This window comes from Coptis chinensis, chromosome 6 (genome assembly GCF_015680905.1).
Source record: "Coptis chinensis isolate HL-2020 chromosome 6, ASM1568090v1, whole genome shotgun sequence".
Lineage (NCBI taxonomy): Eukaryota > Viridiplantae > Streptophyta > Magnoliopsida > Ranunculales > Ranunculaceae > Coptis > Coptis chinensis.
Genome location: NC_141461.1, coordinates 33,014,129 through 33,033,764, shown reverse-complemented (window position 1 = coordinate 33,033,764; position 19,636 = coordinate 33,014,129). Strand labels below are relative to the sequence as shown.

At 41.5% G+C, this 19,636-nt stretch overlaps 1 protein-coding gene across 1 annotated transcript; it reads right to left on the bottom strand.

Annotated features, from left to right (window-relative positions):
• Positions 1 to 5,189: 5,189 nt before the first annotated feature.
• Positions 5,190 to 12,800, bottom strand: LOC147492633 (polyphenol oxidase, chloroplastic-like). Its single transcript, XM_086567566.1, is given in 4 exon segments — positions 5,190 to 5,835; positions 11,389 to 11,470; positions 11,725 to 11,911; positions 11,914 to 12,800. Coding segments are annotated over 4 exon segments (1,665 nt in total). The 3' UTR covers positions 5,190 to 5,326.
• Positions 12,801 to 19,636: the final 6,836 nt, after the last annotated feature.

Below are 19,636 nucleotides of genomic sequence, written 5' to 3'. Positions count from 1 at the left end.
GGTTGTTGATGCTATGTTATGTAAGTTCTGCTTTCCAGGAAAAATGAAGAAATGGATTCAAATGTGTTATACAACACCAAGCTATTCATTACTTATTAATGGTTCTGCAGAAGACTACTTCCAAGGTAAAAGAGGATTGAGGCAGGGGGACCCCATCTCTCCCTACCTATTCGTTATAATCATGGAGGTGTTAAGTTGCATGCTTAATTAAGCAAGGGTTCATGAGTAAAACTATAGCTCCTCATCCAAAGTGTAAGAAAACAGAGGTGGTTAATTTATGCTTTGCTGATGATTTAATGCTATTCTTCAAGAGGGATAATGCCTCGATAAAAGCAGTCCAAGGTGTTCTGGAGGAGTTTGCACTAGCTACGGGGTTGAGGTTTAACAGCCAAAAGACTACTTTAATAGTGGCAGGTTTGAATCAAGGAGAGGGACAACTTCTAGCAGATACTATTGGTGTCAAATTGGTAACTCCACCAATCTCTTACCTAGGGCTACCACTAGTGACCTCTAGGATGGGTATCTCTGAGTGCCAACCACTAGTGGAGAAGGTTACAAAGAGGATACAGAATTGGAAGTCGAGAGTTCTTTCTTATGCAGGAAAACTACAGCTTATTCACTCTATTCTCTCGACATTCCACGTGTATTGGGCAAAAACCTTTATACTCCCCCTTACTGTGTTGGAGCAAGTAGCAAAAGTGTGCATGAAATTCTTGTGGAGTGGTCCAGATATGAAGAATAAGATGCATCATGCAGGGAAGAAGTGTACTAGCCTCACAAAAAAGGAAGGAGGGCTGGTATAACACCCCGTCTTTTTCCTTTATTTTTCCTAGTATAATAATAATAATAATAATGGATAATAGATAATAGATAAAATAAAATAGGATAAGTGTTAGTGGAAATAGGAGATGTGGGTTTATGGGATAAACCCTCTTTCCTATTTCAGGGGTTTTTAAAAACAGAGAAGAAAAAAATAGGGTTTGTAAAACACAGAGTTTTATAGAAAAGAGAGTTTCACAGAGAGGAAAGAGAGAAGTTTCTTGTTGGAGCTCTTGCTGACAACAGGAAGAGCAAATAAGTTTTGTATCGGTGAGTAGATATTTTACCTTTTACTAAACTATTGGATTTTCTGGTGGCGTACAACCTATTCTGCACTATACTAGATTTTTGTCAAGAATACAAGTTTTATACTCTGTCTTGTTTTGTAATTCTCGAACCATGCCGCATATTGTTATACTGTCGAAACCATATGCAAAAACTTTAGTGATAAAAGATTTCGAATCTGATTAATTAAACTAACCATTATAGTATTAGTATATATTGTCAAGGTCCTCAGTATCAGTAGAATTGTTGATTCTCTGTTGGAGTGTTGGCGTGTTAGCAAATTTTGTCTTGATCGGAATGTCGTTGTTTTGTTTTTGGGTTCTGGTTGAACTGTGCATGGTGAACGTCGAGGTGATTTCTTGAGAGTGGTAGTGTTGTGAAGCTTTGAACAGTCATTAATGGCGTTCAAACAAAAATCAAACCGTCCTGATTTTGGTGTGGATTGAACCTTTGTTTGGTTGGATTTTGTTGTATCATTGGGTTTGGGTTTTGCTAGGGAACGAAACCGAACTGTTAGGAGGTTAGTGGTGGTCCGGCAAGCTCTGTAGTGGAGGAAGATCGGTAGAAGAGATGATCTAGCAAGTTTTGGAGATCGCGATTTGTTGGTATGGTTATTTAGGGGTTTTCTCGAGTAACCAAACCGCTGGAGTGAGGGTGGCTGACTAGTGGTTGATTGGTGCTAGAGGTGCTGGAGAGTGTGAGAGAGGAAGATGAACAGTGATTTTTTGTTGTTGGGATTGGGCCGAATTTCGTGGGTGGGCTTGAGTGTTTTAATTTTTGAATTTCATTTTGGACTTAAGTTTTAGACTTTGGGCCTTTGTCTTTGGGCTTTTGGGTTAGAGGAGTTTAGGTCTGGTTGACTGCTGTTGACCTGACTGGTTGACTGCTATTGACCATTGGAAGTTTGACTTTGACTGTTGTTGACCATTGGCAGGTTGACTTTGACTGTTGACCAGAGTTGACTTTGACCAGTTGACCCAGCTTGACTTTTAACTCGGATTATAATTTGGGCTATTAGGATAGGTCTAGGGCTATTAGCATGTTTGGTTTTAGGCTAAGACCTTTCTATATATACGTGTGTACGTGTATTAACTACTATGTAATATTTCAGCCTTTTATGATATACAACGCTATGACACTTAGACATCGATATATTAATAACGCGTAAACAATAATACAAGAAACAAGATACTCCTCCTTTATCTAAAATAATATATACAATAAAGTTCAATAGTATTCTCAATAATTTACCACACCCTTTTAGAATCTCTCCACGCCTCAAGTTTTGGAAATGAGATTTTATGACTGAAGATGTCATGTGATAGGTGGGTGTTTATTGAATGTGCCATAAATGGCCCGTTAATGTTATAACTGGGTATTCATTGAATGTGTCATGATGACCCGGGTATTCATTGAATGTGGCGGGAACGACCTGAGGTACATAAGTACTAAAAGGTGGGTGTATAAGGGAACGACCTGAGGTACATAAGTACTAAAAGGTGGGTGTATAAGAAAAGTAATTGATTAATTTATAAGATAAATTAATTTGATTGTGCGAGTGTGCTTGGGTTTACATTTGAATACCTATAGGATATCTACACATGTTATATAAAATTTCTAACTTTCTTTTGCAGGAAGGTAGGACTTAATAATATTTTGTGCAGGAACTCGGTCCTATCCTTATACAGAAGTGGATATCGGTATGTTGTAATTCAATTAATTAGTTATTAAAACAAGTTATTATAACGAGTTAATATAATGGAAGTTTTGCTTGGGAAGAAACTATGCCGGTTGAAATGACGAAACTACTTGTCTTCCAAGCTGAGAATGATTAAGTTATGATATATTTAAAGTGTTAGTTTGATAAGTAAAGACTGGAAATGTTTATATGTGGTTAGTCTACTCATACCAGCAAATTCCATTTTGCTGACCCATGTTTGCTTTGTTTTGGCAACGTGGGTGTGTTCTTGGGAACATAGGTGGAAGGCAGTGGAACCACGACGTTTGATTTGGATTTATTTCTGGAGCAGTCCAGGAGTTTATTTTATTAGGTCTGATCTTTTTGGAAGTATGTAATAACGTAGTTTCATATTCATATGACATGAGAATACGATGTTGAAGATCTATTATTCTTAGAGTTTTATATTGATGTTTTATTGGGACGGAAGATAGCCTTTTAATAAAGTGATGGTTGATAAATTTTGGAGATTATTGTTGTTAAGTTGATTCCTTATGATGTGGGTTTTCGATTTTGGCATGTGTAGTATCCACCCCGTCATGGCCTGGGTTTTTAGACAATTGAACATAGCGATGTTTGAGATATTTATATTTCAAATATTCACTTTGTAATTGTTTAGAAATTCGGGCTGTGACAGCTGGGTATAATTGATTTGAAGTTGTGGAATATTGCAGCCTATTGTGGACTAGTATATAAAGTGATTTCGAAAGGAGAAAGCTTATGGGTGAAATGGATATGGAAGCAAAACATTAAGAACAAGTTCTTCTGGACTATGAAGATCCCAAAGGATTGCTCCTAGGTTTGGAGAGGTATCCTTGAGATGAGACCCATTGCAAGGCAGTATATCACCTACAGTGTAGCTACAGGGAAGAGTACCTTACTATGGCATGATCTATGGTGCAAGAGTTCTCCACTTTTAGAAGATCAGGAAGATAAGAACCTTTTTTACTTACTACTTGATGCCATTGTGAGTGATCTACTTACTCGTGGGAGATGGAATGCTCTGATTCACGCTCTTCGACAGGGCACTCTGAAGGATAACATCCTGCAGACTGAGGTATGTAGCAACTTGGCTGAGGATAGAACTATTTGGATCCCCCACCCTAATGAAGTTTATACTTCAAAATCTGCTTACTCTGCACTCAGAATTCCTAGGGAGACTGTGCAATGGTACAATATGGTCTGGGGGAAGCTAGTAGTGCCTAAACACTCTTTCACGTCATGGTAGTTGTTTTATGGTAGCTTACCTACACAGGATAGGCTGATTAAAAAGAAAGTGTTGCAGGGATCAAGATGTTGTTTGTGTAACAATTCGAGAAAGAATTCAAAACATCTTTTTTTTTTAATGTTCTTTTAGTAAATCCCTATGGTGTAGTGTTAAACAACACCTTGGGCTGGTTGTACAAGCTCAGAACACTAATAGAGAGTGGATGCAACTGATGAGGATATGTCAGAGGAATTCGTGTGAGGTAGAGGTGTATAAGGTGTATATATGCGCTGTTATCAGTTACATCTGGAGGGAAAGAAATTACTGAAGGTTCAAGAATACTTCACAAGAATGGCAAACTGTGAAGCAGAGGCTGATTACAGACATGGCAGTTTATTTGCAAGGGCAACTCAAGACCGTAAAGGACACTAGTCAGATTAGGGTTCTACTAGATAAACTAGGTCTTATAGTGTAGTTTGTCAGGAAGGAGCTTATTCAATGTATCTGGAAGAAGCCAGAGGAGGGTATAGCTAAACTGAACCCAGATGGAGCTATGTCAGAGAGTAGATGTGGTATTGGAGGAACTATTAGAGACTCGAATGGTGAAGTGCTATTAGCTTTTATTGGTTATGGTGGGATCAGAAGTGTACTATTCCAGGAGTTGAAAGCTATATTATGTGGTCTAAAGGGCAGCCTAAAGATCCAAATCTCAAGGATTCAAGTAGCTTTTGATTCAATGAGAGCAGTTAATATCTTGAAGGGAAAGGAGAGTACGTCCACCTTGGCAGTGTGCAAAAGTTACAGTATCGATAAAAAAGCTCCTGAGAGAGTTTGTTAGCATTAGTTTTGTCCATGTTTTTAGGGAAACAAATCGTGCTGCCGATCACCTGGCTTCTTTAGCTACAGATCATGAAGTGGAATTTTTTGTTCCTCCTCTTACTTCAGTGCTTATGTCTATTGTTGAGGAGGACAAAAATTAAACTATGTACTTAAGATTTTGATTGTTATGAATGCAGGTAGAGCCCATGCCATAACCTCAAATCTATTCAAAAAAATAACTAATAAAAAGAAAACAGATATACAAACCTTCAACAATCATGCGACTTAGTACATGAAGTATATATGTAGTTAGCGCAATGATTATTCCAAATCAACTTCTTTATTAAACTGAACGGTATTGGAGTATTTGATCAGTCGATCTTTAATCCCTGAAGCAAACAACGAAAACATAGCATTATAGCAAGCAGTACGTAACTAGCTACTTCATTACTAAACTCCTAATCAAGGGATTCTTCATTAAGCTCCTCCGAACTAGGAATCTCATGTTTGAGAAGTTGAATGCTAACTCCAGGAATAGTGAATAAACCACCTCGAGGAACGATACTAACAACCAATTCTTCAGATGCATCAGCTTCAATGTCTTCCACAATTCCAGTGATACCTATTTGCAAATCCGCCTGGTGGCTTATTCGATCAGTAGAGTGTGGGATATACACATAACCTCCAACATACTCCCCTAGATCTGAACTAACTATGCCTTCATCCAGTTTCGCAATGTATACATCAAACCTCGCCGGACGTGTACTGTCTTGAAGCTCGAAGTCGTCAATGACAACGACTTCTGTTTCCTCTTTTTTGTCATCCATGGTAAGCGAGGCCCTGGGTCTTTTTACTAGGGCACGTATGGTCCTGTACAGCACTCGAGGTTCAGTTCTAAATTCCTTGACTTCAGACATTTCCTCCTGACCAGCCTTCTTGAGAGTGGCTTGCTTGCGGTATTCTCTGTGTTGGAGTTATCCCTCACATGAGGAGAGAAAACAGAGCTGGACAGAAACGGGAGAATTCGGCGTTGGAAATGCCGAGCGCCACCGGCCAGATGAAGCGCGACTTCGCTTCGGGGTTCCAGAATAATAGGACCACCGCTCATAGAGGGGCCGACCGTGCTCGGCTTCCGTGTCTTAAGCGACTTCGCTCACATAAAGCGCGCCAAGCGCTCAGTCTATTTTTCGTGGGCTTGCTACAAGACCAGAAAGTTGGTTTTGGAGAAAAACCAAAAATCAAGGTTTTGGAAAACCTAACCGCACAAGTCGGAAGGATTGGAATCCGGACAAAACAAAGAGAGAACCTTTACGGAGATACAACCCTCAAAAGAGATAAGAGTGATCTAGTAAGGTGAGAGAAAGGAGAGATTGTAATCTTCCTTCCCACTTTATTAAGAACTGGCTCTTGTGGAAGTAGGCATCATTGGCGAACCACGGTAAATCTTTGTGTTGTGGTTTGCTTTTACCGCTTTACATTATTATCCGTTGTTAATAGTTGTTTTTAGCGAGTTGGGCATGTTAGTATAGGTAGTTTGTGATATTTGAGATTTATCCGAGTTGAAGTGTGTTCATACAAGTTATCCGTGGTAGTGGGGAACCGATTGGTATTGGTATAAACCCCACAAGTGGTATCAAAGCCTTGGTTAGAATAGCCTAGGGTGTTATCCGAATCTTAGTCGGGAAGGTGTTTGGCCAAAATTCACGAGAGAAGATTTGAGGTTAAATAACTTGTAGAGATGGACCATTCCGTGAACACTTTCGTATGATGAGTCCGAATAGGAAGAACTACACCATCCGGAAAGCCAAGATGGAAGACTTGCTATCTTGCAAAGGACTTGGCACTTCCCATTGAGAATGAGGGAGTAAAACCGAAAAGAAGGATGAGGCCGAAATTTGAAAGCTTGACGTAAAAAGCCGATGGATACATTCGACGGTGGATTGACGATGGTGTCTTTCACCATGTGGCCCCAAGAGACTACTGACCTTCGATCTATGGAAGAAACTTCGAAGACCTTTATGAGAGGAAGTCGGTGGAAACAAAGTGCTAGTCGTTAAAAGTTTGCGCATTACCACGAAGTACCAAGAAGGTTCTTCAATGTCCGAGCATCTTAATGAAGTACGAGAATATCATCAATCGATGCATTTGATGAAGATCAATTTGGGAGACGAAGTTGAGGCTTTGTTTCTATTAGGCTATCTACCCGAAAGTTGGGGAGACATTAGCGCTTCTCTACATGGAGCGACCAAGGATGGAATTGTTACCATGGAGATGGCTACCACGCCTTTGTTGAATGAGGAGACTAGAAGGAGTGCAAGAAGCGGCTCTTCTCACTCGAGATCCTTTTCCGCGAGAAACGGGGAGAGGTCAAAACAGAAAACCATCTCGTTCTAGAGGTGATGACAGTAAATCTAGGGGGTGAAGCTAGAACTCCTAAGACAGAGAGGCAATGTTACTATTGTGCCACAAAAGGCCACTTCATATATGAGTCACGAGAACAATCAAGAGGGATGAGAAGAATAACCGTGTACATGAAGACATGGTGCGGAGGAACGGAAACACAGCGAGATACTACCGCACTAGTCTCGGCGACCTAGTGGGAATTGTGTCGATTGTGGTGTGTCTTGTCTTAGTACCTCATGTCGATATCTGAGTGGGTGATAGATACAGAACATCCTATCCGCCACACCGCTATTGGGGATTCTTCACTACCTACAGCTGTGGTGAATATGGTGAAGTGAGGATGGGTAACAGTGGCGTCTCGAAGATTATAGGCATTGGAGATGTTCATATAGAAACCAATGTCGGCTACACCTTGACACTCAAGGATGTAAGACATGTCCCTGACATACGGTTAAGCCTAATTTCGGCTGGGAAATTAGATGACGATGGCTTTGTAAACTCGTTTGGTAACGGGGTATGGAAACTGAGCAGAGGTTCCATTGTAGCAGCCGAGGAAAAGGAAAACTTGCTCTCTTTTACAAAACACGAGGCTAGTTTGTGTAAAGCGTATTTCTGTGAGAAGAAGCTTCATCCGAACGTGGCAATGAAGAGACTGTGTCACATGGGCATAAAAGGGATGGAAGTTCTTGCTAAGCAAAAGGCCATGCCAGACATTAAAGGTACACATTTAAATACATGTACTCACTGTTTGGTAGGAAAGCAACACAGGGTGTCTTTCCAAAGATTCCCGTCTCACGAAAGGACACTATCCCTCGAGCTAGTGCACCACGGACTTATGTGGTCCTATGAGAGTGAAGTCCCACCGGGGAGCTTCATACTTCTTGACATTCATTGATGATCGTCAAAGAAAGATATGGGCCTATAGTCCGAAGACCAAGGATGAAGTACTTGGCGTGTTTGAGAAATTCCACACATGGTGGAAAGAGAGACCGGGAAGTTGTTGAAGTGTATTAAGCTCGGATAATGGGGGTGAGTACATTGGGCCATTTGAAGAGTATTGCCGTGAGTCATGGGATTCGTCATGAAGCGCACCGTTCCCAAGACACCGCATGACGAATGGAATAGCGAGAGAATGAACCGCATACCATTGTAGAGGGATGAGATGTATGCTATCTCACTCTAAGCTACCTAGAAGCTCTTGGGTAGAAGCAATCGTCTGTTAGTGCATGTGATCAACCTGTCGCCGCGGCAAAGCCTCTGAATAGTGATTATCCGAGAGAGTATGGTCGGCCGAGAGATGTTGATTATGGATACTTGAGGTATTTGGGTGCGGGGCATTTGTGCATATTCGAAGGATGATGAGAGATCCAAGCTTGATGACAAAGCCAAGCGGTGCATTTTTCCGGGTTATGGAGATGAAAAGTTTGGTTACAAACTCTATGATCCGATTAACAAGAAGGTAATCCGAAGTCGAGATGTTGTGTTCTTAGAAGACCAAACCATAGCGGACTTTGAGGGAGGTGAGAAGTTACAGGCTTTCACCAATGATCTTGTTGATTCAGAACCGAAGTTCCTACCGTGGAACGTTGCAGAAGGCATTGAGAATGCAGAAAACCATGAGTTTGAAGCTCATGATGAGAATCCTATTGCTCATGATGGGATAGAACCTATTGGTATAGAAGATGCAGATGAGATGCATGAACCACCACCAGAGCAAGCAGAAGTGCATACTCCTGAGGCACCAGCAGATGGGGCAAGGAGGTCTGACAGAGGGAGACTAGCTTCAACCAGGTATCCACCACATACGTACGTGCTACTATCGGATGGTGGAGAACCTATGTACTATCAAGAGGCACTTGAAGGTACAGACAAAGAAAAGTGGTTGAAGGCCATGCATGACGAGATGGATTCTTTGCATAAGAATCACACTTATGAGTTAGTTGAGAAACCCACAGGGAGAAAAGTTCTCAAGAATAAGTGGATATACAAAGTCAAGCATGAGGAGAACAATCCTCACCCAAGGCATAAAGCTCGCCTTGTTGTGAAGGGATTCGGTCAAAGGAAAGGAATTGACTTTGATGAGATTTTCTCTCTGTAGTGAAGATGACTTCTATCCGGGTGGTATTGGGTATGACCGCAAAGTATGAACCTAGAGTTTGAGCAACTAGATGTTAAGACGACTTTTCTTCATGGAGACCTTGAAGAAGATGTCTACATGGACCGCATTGAGGGGGTTTGAGGTCAAAGGCAAGGAGCACCTAGTATGCAAGCTGATAAAGAGCTTGTATGGGTTGAAACAAGCACCGAGACGATTGGTACATAAAGTTTGATTCCTTTATGGCGAAGCAAGGATACAAGAAGTCCGCTTCCGATCATTGTCGCGTTTGTTCGAGAGATTTCGGATGGGGATTTCATTGTGCTATTGTTGTATGTGGATGATATGTTGATAGTTGGCCCAAACATCAACAAGATATCAAAGCTGAAGAAAGACTTGAGTAAGTCCTTTGAGATGAAGGACTTTGGTCAAGCAAAGCAGATACTTGGGATCACGGATCACTCGTGGCGAGAAAAGAGTGGGAAGTTGTGGCTTTCAAGAAAGCTACATTGAGAAGGTGTTGAAGAGATTCAACATGGATCAAAGCGAAGCCCGGTCGGTTATCCGCTTGGTGGCGGTTCGCATGACCAAAGAGATGTGTCCTAAGGGTGAGCATGAGGCAGAGTCGGATGGAAAAGATTCCTTATGCATCCATGATGGGCGGTTTGATGTATGCCATGGTGTGTACTAGACCGGATATTGCTTTTCCCGTTGGGTTTAAGCAGATTTACATCAAATCGGGTAAAGAGCATTGGGAAGGTGTTAAGTGGATATTGAGATATCTCAAAGGCACTTCCAAATCATGTTTGTGCTTTGGTGGAAGTAAGCCCTTTACTTGAAGGCTACAATCGATGCAAACATGGCGGTGATGTTGACTTCGATGAAGTCCACCTCCGGTTATCCGGTTACTTTTGCGGGGAGGCGGTTTCTTGGCAATCTAAGTTGCAAAAGTGTGTTGCCCTCTCCACTACTGGCCGAGCAGTACATTGCAGCCACCGAGTGTTGCAAAGAGTTGCTATGGATGAAGAGGTTCTTCGACGAACTAGGGCTAAAGCGAAAACAGGTTTGTAGTTCTATGTGACGATCGGGCGCCATCCACTTGAGCAAGAATCCGAAGTTTTCATTCTAGATCCAAGCACATACACGCGTGCGTTATCATTGGATTAGAGAAATACTTCGAAGACAAGCATTTGTGTATCGAGAAGATCCATACCGACAAGAACGGGTCGGATATGATGACCAAAGTCTTACCGAAAGTAAGTTTGATGTTTGTTGTGCTATTCTTTGGAATGGCGACACACTCCTCCCGTTGATTTGGCAATTGCATGGAGGTATCCCCTCACCGCTCGAGGGGAGATTGTGGAGTTATCCCTCACATGAGGAAAAAAACAGAGTCGACGAAACGGGCGAATTCGTTGGAAATGCCGAGGCCAGCGCCAGCTCGGATGAAGCGCGACTTCGCTCGGGGTTCGATGAATAATAGACCATGACCAGACCAGCTTCGACTTCCGATGTCTTAAGCGACTTCGCTCACATGGGGCCGGCGCTTCAGCGCTCGAGTCTATTTTTCGTGGGCTTGCTACAAGATTCTGCGAAAGTTGGTTTTGGAGAAAAACCAAAAATCAAGGTTTTGGAAAACCTAACCGGACAAGTCGGAAGGATTGGAATCCGACAAAAAACAAAGAGAGAACCTTTACGAGAGATACAACCCCGTAAAGAGATAAGAGTGATCTAGTAAGGTGAGAGACTGAAGGAGAGATTGTAATCTTCCTTCCCACTTTATTAAGAACTGCTCTTGTGGAAGTAGGCATCATTGGCGAACCACGGTAAATCTTTGTGTTGTGGTTTTGCTTTTTACTTGCTTTACATTATTATCATTGTTAATAGTTGTTTAGCGAGTTGGGCATGTTAGTATAGGTAGTTTGTGATATTTGAGATTTATCTGGAGTTGAAGTGTGTTCATACAAGTTATCTGTGTAGTGGGGGAACCGATTGGTATTGGTATAAACCCCAACACTCTGTACACTGTACGAATATTCAACCATTCTGGGTTCATATTACTGTAGCTGTACTTTAGTTGTGAAGTATCAATACACTGACGAACCTGTACAGAATTATCAAAAAGATTCAAGTATTTGGACGATTATATATGCAAGTATGACGAACAATATGAGCTACGAAATTAAATGAACGAAAAATGCCGAGGATCCATCTCTTCAGAAGAACATATTTTCTTTTGGCCCTTTTGGTAGCGCGCGCGCACACACATATCGAGTTTGAATTTTACCTCTATGTCTGTGTTTAACTAAAATGCTCAATTGGAAGGGTAATTAGCATTAGTACTCGTGTTTGACTTACCTTACACTTGACCAATTGGTTTTCCTCATCCGAAAATATGAAGGACGCGTCAAGCCAATCATTATTTTGGAAATCACCGTACCATCGTCCAGTCTTGGGAGTACGGCCAGCTTGTTCTCTGTAGATGTTCCACAAGCGATCAATATTAGCATGGTGACCATAGAACATGGTGTCCCGAGCAGCAGTGTGGAAATTACCCATGTCCCAGAAAGGCACATCGAGTTGGCCAACCCACGCATGGTGTGAAGGCTCTCCATACTACCCGGACTGTCACGCACTTGTCCCTCCCTAATAGGTCTTCCATGGAAAAGTTCAGGATTACGTTTGCCGTTCTGAATCAAGTCATAAAGTTGCTTTTGATTATTTGTTATGACGTCATAAGTAGGAAGGTCATCGGGTTCGGGATCGGCATTGCAGGGGTCTTTGGGTGTGTCGTTGGGATTTATATACTTGTAGTCAAGCAAAGCATCGAGATGATCAGCATTGCGATTGGGATTGTACAAATAATTTAGACTACCCACTGTTTCCTTATAGATTAAAGGCATTTTCATTCCTGTTTTTGAATCCCAGTCCCAGTATGGTATAGCTAAATCTGTCCTCCCAACTAGCTTTCCCAGGATCCTCTCCCAGAAGTAAATGTAAAAACGGTGCCATGGGAGAAAAAGCCAGCTTCCATGGACCTGCACACTTGTTTTTGGGAAGTCCACTTGGCCGAAGGCGTCATTGCAATAAGCACAGTGAATTTGCGCTTGCTGCATGAAATTCCTAGGATCATCCTTTGGAAGTTCTTTCATTTTACGTACAGCCTCGTTAAACAATATTAAATCTTCATGGGCCATTTCCTGAACTGATTTCCGAATCCGCATGGGCTGTGATTTGTCAGGTAACTTAAAATCCTTGATGGTGTTGGTTTTGCCCTTCCCCGCATAAGGTGGACAGCATTTAACAGGGTCCTTGAGATAAGGATCATTAGCTAGGAGATGTTGGGTTGTTGGAACCGTCGAGCCTTGCTCCGGTGTCCGTATGCCACGTTTACGATTTTTCAGTCTAATGAAGAGGGCACACCCTGCGCTCATGCCTACCGAAATTTTTCACTGTTTCGGCCCAAGCCCATTTTCTCCCCTTTTTTCTATGTACACCTATATAAAGAAAATATATTAGGGTTTTGAGACAATTTTTTGAGAGATTCATTTCTTGGATATTGTGGGAGCTCTATTGAGCTAGGGTTTGAGTGAGGCTTTTTGTTCTTGATTCTTGATATCTCTTGTAAACTCTCCAATCTTTATTATAAAGGAAACTCGGCTCTTGTGTGGATGTAGGTAGCATTTACCGAACCACATAAATCTTTGTATCTCTTTGCATATTTACTTCCTTATTTATTGTTTGCTTGCTATGGGTGATGATAAATTAGTGGCTTTGTTTGTTTAAGTTTGTTGTGATAACTACCAAAGTCTTAGGTGGGTGATTTTATTGGTGTGAGCTCCAAGTTAAAATCATTTGGGATAGAAAGTAACTAGATTGAGGTGTGACTTTCTAGTGAAATAATCTCCCAACAAGTGGTATCAGAGCTACAGTTGAATCATTAGAACAAGGTGTGTGAGGAAAGTTTCCATCTTTAGCAGAGAAGGCTAGGTGTTTTAAGAAATTCCTCTGAGAGAGTCTCCACCATTGTGTTGGTTCAAGTGGAAGTCATGACAACCGAAAAGGAAAGCTACAAGATAGAGAAGTTTGACGGAACAAATTTTGGCTATTGAAATATGCAAATCGAGGACGTACTCTGTCAAAAGGATTTGATGGAAACATTAATATGTGAGAAGCCCTATGAGATTCCGCAAGACAAATGGGATTTGCAAGATAGAAAGGCATTGGCCACAATCCGATTGAGTCTCTCGAAGTCGGTAGCCTTCAATATTAAAACCGAGAAGACGGCGAAGTCTCTCATGGAGGCACTTACTACGATGTATGAACAACCCTCAGCCGTGAACAAAGTATATTTGATCACCAAGCTATTTAGTATGAGAATGTCGGAGGGGACCTTCTTCAAGGATCACCTAAATGAATTCAACCAAACTAAGAACCAATTGGAGTCGGTTGAGATTACATTTAGTGATGAGGTGCTAGGTTTGGCGATACTTGGACAATTGCCTCCAAGTTGGAAGGCGACTATGGCGGCTATTAGTGGCTCTGCGGGAATGACCAAGTTGAAGTTTGAGCACGTTGTTAGTATGGTACTAACCGAGAAAATCCAGAGACAGGATTGTCCTTCATCTTCGGGGTCAACTTCAGGGTCGGCATTGAGCACTGAAAGTAGGGGAAGAAATTCAAACAGGAATCGTAGTAAGAAAAAGTGGAGGGGGAGATCGAAATCTCAAGCCCCCCGATTACAAAGCGTTGAACACAATCCTCGAGACATAAGTGAAGTTGTATGTTACAATTGTGGTAAGCATGGGCACTATAGTAACAATTGTCCGGCACCAAGAAACAACAACATTAATAAGAACAAGAAAAAGAATCAAGAGGCTAATGTTGTTGAGATGGTAGATGATGTTTTGATATGTTCGATGGAGCACAAGAAGGAGTCTTGGGTACTTTATTCCGGCGCATCTTTCTATGCTACCTCACATCGAGAGTTCCTTGAGAACTACATGGAAGGTGACCTTGGAACGGTCTTTCTCGGTGATGACCAACCTTGTGACATTGTCGGCAAGGGTGAAGTGCATGTCAAGATGAATGGCTCGTCATGGTTATTGAGCGACGTCAGACACATTCCGGATTTGAGGAAGAATTTGATTTCTGTGGGGCAATTGGCAAGTGAAGGATTTGTTACAGTCTTCACCGGTGATACTTGGAAGGTCTCGAAGGGTTCAGTGGTTGTTGCAAATGGTAAGAAAGATGGTACTCTCTACATGACTGCACATGGTTGTGAGTCGATTGTCGTGGCACATGACAAAGAGGATCCGAATGTTTGGCAGCGCAGACTTGGCCACATGAGTGAGAAAGGAATGAAAATGCTTCACTCTTCTGGTAAACTCCCAAAGTTACAGTCGACTGAAATTGACTTCTGTGAGAACTGTGTATTTGGAAAGCAGAAGCGGGTGAGTTTTTAGAGAATGGGTCAGACTCTGAAAGCTAGAAGGCTTGAGTTGATTCATACAGATGTCTGGGGGCCAGCTAATGTCTCTTCACTTGGCAAAAAGTCATATTTTGTGACTTTCATTGATGACCATACTAGGAAGGTGTGGGTCTATTTCTTGATACACAAGTCAGAAGTATTTGAAGCGTTCAAGACTTAGAAGGCCATGGTTGAGAATGAGACAAGATTGAAAGTAAAAAAGCTGAGATCCGACAACGGTGGAGAGTATGAGGATTCAGGTTTTAAGAAGTACTATGCTGACAATGGCATCAAGATGGAAAAGACTTTGCCAGGGTCACCTCAGCAGAATGGGGTTACAGAGCGGATGAATATAACACTGACAGAGAGAACTAGGTGTATGCGTACACTAGCAGGCTTGCCCAAGCAGTTCTAGGCAGAAAGTGTTAGCACAACAGCTTACCTGATCAATAGAGGACCATCAGTACCTTTGGATTTTAAGATTCCAGAGGAAGTGTGGAGCGGGAAGGATGTGAACCTTTCCCATTTGAAGGTGTTTGGTTATGTGTCCTATGTTCACATTAGTGACCAAACTAGAAGCAAGCTTGATGCTAAGTCACTAAAGTGCACCTTCATCGACTATGGCGGTGATGATTTTGGATATCGCTTTTGGGATGATCAAAATTGGAAAATCATTCGTAGTAGAGATGTTGTGTTTAATGAGAAAGTGATGTACAAGAACAGAGATGAAGCCAAACCAAGGAATCAGGTACAGAGAGCGACACAGAGTATGTTGAGTTGGAAGACTTCGATGTAAATCGTGGTATAGTGGGAGCCCCACAGTCAGAGGATGACATTAGTAGTGACTCAGAGAATAATGAAGATACTACACCATCGAGTCCATCTCCACCTCGTGCCCTAAGGAAGACATCCAGGCCACATGTACCGAGTACGAGATATCCACCCTCCACCTATGTGAATTACTTGCTACTTACTGATGGTGGCGAGCCTCAATGCTATGATGAAGCATTGGAGGCGAGTGATGCAAGCAAGTGGGAGCTTGCTATGCAAGATGAGATGAAGTCCCTCATCTCTAATAGCACATAAGAGTTAGCCATACTACCCATAGGTAAGAAGGCTCTACAGAACAAATGAGTGTTTAGAGTCAAAGAGGAACATGATGGTTCCCAGAGATACAAAGTGAGGCTAGTAGTCAAGGGTTTTCAGCAGAAAGCAGATGTTGACTTCATAGAGATATTATCCCCAGTGGTGAAACTGAATACCATTCGGTCAGTGTTGAGTATTGTTGCAGCAGAAGATTTGTATCTTAAGCAGTTGGATGTTAAAACTGCCTTCCTCCATGGTGACCTAGTTGAGAAAATTTACATGCAGCAACCAGAGGGTTTCATCAAGAAAGGTAAAGAGAATATAGTATGCAAGCTCAGAAAGAGCTTGTATGGTTTGAAACAAGCCCCTAGGCAGTGGTACAGGAAGTTTGATAACTTCATGCAAGGAAATAGCTACTATAAGTGCAATGCTGACCACTGTTGCTACTTCAAGAGGTTTGACTCCAGCTACGTCATCCTGTTTTTATATGTTGATGATATGTTATTAGTGAGTTCTGATATGTCAGAAATTGGGAGATTGAAAGAGAAGTTAGCAAGTGAGTTCTCTATGAAGGACTTGGGTGCAGCGAAACAGATTCTAGGGATGAGGATCAGAAGAGATAGAGCGTAAAGGTATTCTAGAGTTGTCTGCCGAAGATATTTGAGAAGGTATTGAAGAGGTTCAACATGGGTAGTCTTAAACCGGTTTGCACACCTTTGGCGATCCACTTCAAGTTGTCCAAGGAACACTCTCCCAAGACTGTTGAGGAAAGAAACTTCATGGCTAAGGTACCATACGCTTCTGCCATTGGAAGTCTTATGTATGTCATGGTTTGCATGCGTCCGGATATAGCCCAAGTAGTGGGAGCTGTCAGTAGATTTATGTCTAATCCTGGCAAGCAACATTGGGAAGCCGTGAAATGGATATTGAGATATATGAGAGGTACTACAGAGAAATGCCTATGTTATGGAATGGGTGTTGTGAACCTGCAAGGGTATGTGGATGCCGATTTTGCAGGAGAAGTAGATTGCAGAAGAAGCACTACTGGTTATGTCTTTACAGTAGGTGCTACTGCAGTGAGTTGGATTTCTCAGTTACAGAAGATTGTTGCTTTGTCTACCACAGAAGCAGAGTATGTGGCTGTTACAGAGGCAAGCAAAGAGATGATCTGGTTACAGGGATTGATGGAAGAGCTTGGGATGAAGCAAGAGAGAAGTGTGTTACACAGTGACAGTCAGAGTGTTATACACCTTGCTAAGAATTCCGCCTTTCATTCTAGGACCAAGCACATTGGTCTCCGGTATCATTTTATCCGATCTCTGTTGGAGGATGAGGTTTTGGCACTTGAGAAGATCCAAGGGAGTGAGAATCCGGCGGATATGTTGATCAAGACCGTGCCTACTGAGAAGTTGAAGTTGTGTTCAACTTCGGTGGGTCTTCTTGCTTGAAGACCATGATGGATGAGCCGAGTATTTCATTAGTAAATTGGATTTGAATTGAGTTGTTACAATTGAGATGTGATGTGCATGAAGAATCTCGAAGGTTCCAAGTGGGAGATTGTTGGGTTATTGGAACCGTCGAGCCTTGCTCCGGTGTCCGTATGCCACGTTTACGATTTTTCAGTCTGATGAAGAGGGCGCACCCTGCGCTCATGCCTACCGAAATTTTTCACTGTTTCGGCCCAAGCCCATTTTCTCCCCTTTTTTCTATGTACACCTATATAAAGAAAATAGATTAGGGTTTTTAGACAATTTTTTGAGAGATTCATTTCTTGGGTATTGTAGGAGCTCTATTAAGCTAGGGTTTGAACGAGGCCTCTTGTTCTTGATTCTTGATATCTTTTCTAAACTCTCTAATCTTTACTATAAAGGAAAACTTCGGCTCTTGTGGATGTAGGTAACATTTACCGAACAACCTAAATCTTTGTGTCTCTTTGCATATTTACTTCCTTATTTATTGTTTGCTTGCTATGAGTGATGATAAATTAGTAGTTTTGCTTGTTTGAGTTTGTTGTGATAACTACTAAAGTCTTGGGTGGGTGATTTTCTTGGTGTGAGCTCCAAGTTGAAATCATTTGAGATAGAAAGTAACTAGATTGAGGTGTGACTTTATAGTGAAATCTCCCAACAGATAACACTGTGCAAATTCAGGTGGTTGCACTAGCTTAGCAACAACCATGTTACCGAACGTAGCTGTCGCACCATAGATACCACCTAAACCAACTAGAACATTTCGTCTATCTATACCCCTTCCCTCATCATTAACGGCGTCCACATCATATTGTTTTCCACTGCATAATGTATAAGAAGAACGCTTGCGGGTCAAATTAGGGGTTTTAATAACAGCGGGGTTTCTGAAGATCTTTGGTTAAAGATTGGATCGGTGATTGGGGTGGTCGTGGTCTTGGCTAAAAAAGATACAGACATGATTGATGGTATATTTTACTCGGGTCTTTGCTTTGGTTATTTGTGAATGAGATCGAGACCAAAGTGCTGTTCATAATATAGAGGAACCATTAATTAGACTAGTAGTTTTTTTTTTTTTTTTCGATGATAGTTAGACTAGTAGCCTAGTTGGTGCGTGGTATGGTAGTACATTTCTCTTTTCATTTTGGTTATCTGACACAGGAAAATATCTGCCTCCCGAGTCACCTCTTCTGTGCCATCCACATCATGCTGGTGCACTAATTCCGTCTCTCGGTAAAGTAGTGATATTCTTCTAAAACAAGTTAAAATGATCGAACTTTAGTCCTAATCGTACCATGTGGCCTCCTACCATGTGCAGTGCGCCAGCGCCGTAGGAATTCACGTGCTTTAGTTTATCTTTACAAAAAAAAACAAATCTAAAAAGGCTAAATCTATGGTGCGCGAGATGTATGGTGCGCCATTACATCTCGGCCACTCATACCAAGGAGTGCGTGTGTATTTAATGGCAAAAGTACTGATCCAAAGGCCCATATTACCTGCGCACCATACGACCTGCGCACTGAAGACATGCTCATCTAAAAAACCAAAAGAAAATAACAACACATCGATTTCTCGATCTTCCATCTGTACGTTTAGATTCAAATATTCAATAGCGTGAATGCGTAATTATCTCTAACATGGATTCAGCTACTATCCCTGTATACAGTCTCTCGTACCTCTTGAGGGTCACCTCAGGATCCGGCCTTTCAACTCTCTCCGGGCTAAACAACGATAGCAAGAGTCTTAAACAAAAAAAAAAAAAAAAAAATACACATTCCAAAGAAACAATTGAAACACCAGAATTCAAAAGTAGCCAAATATATACTAATTCATCAAAATATCTAATCAAGTTCGACTACAAATCTATTTAAAAAGTAAAACTATTTAAATGGTATTTTACGGGTCTTGTGGGCGTCAAAATAATTTCTTTCTACAATTTCGATTCTAACAAGCACCAAAATTCAAATCCAAAGAAAAAAAAAAAACAATACATCTCAACACGACGACACATTAACACATAACATACAAAATTTCATAACCAACGAACCATATTAACATTTCAATTTTCACATATCTAAAGCATACATTCCACCAAATCAAGCAATGCAATTTAAGGACCCGACTTGTCTGCATCTCATCGATAACTGTCATTCAAGTGAAATAAACTTAGGAGTCACTGAAATGTTATTGTAATTGAATGTGGTGTAGCTCAATCCATGGCCAAAAACAAAGATGGCATTTCCGTTGT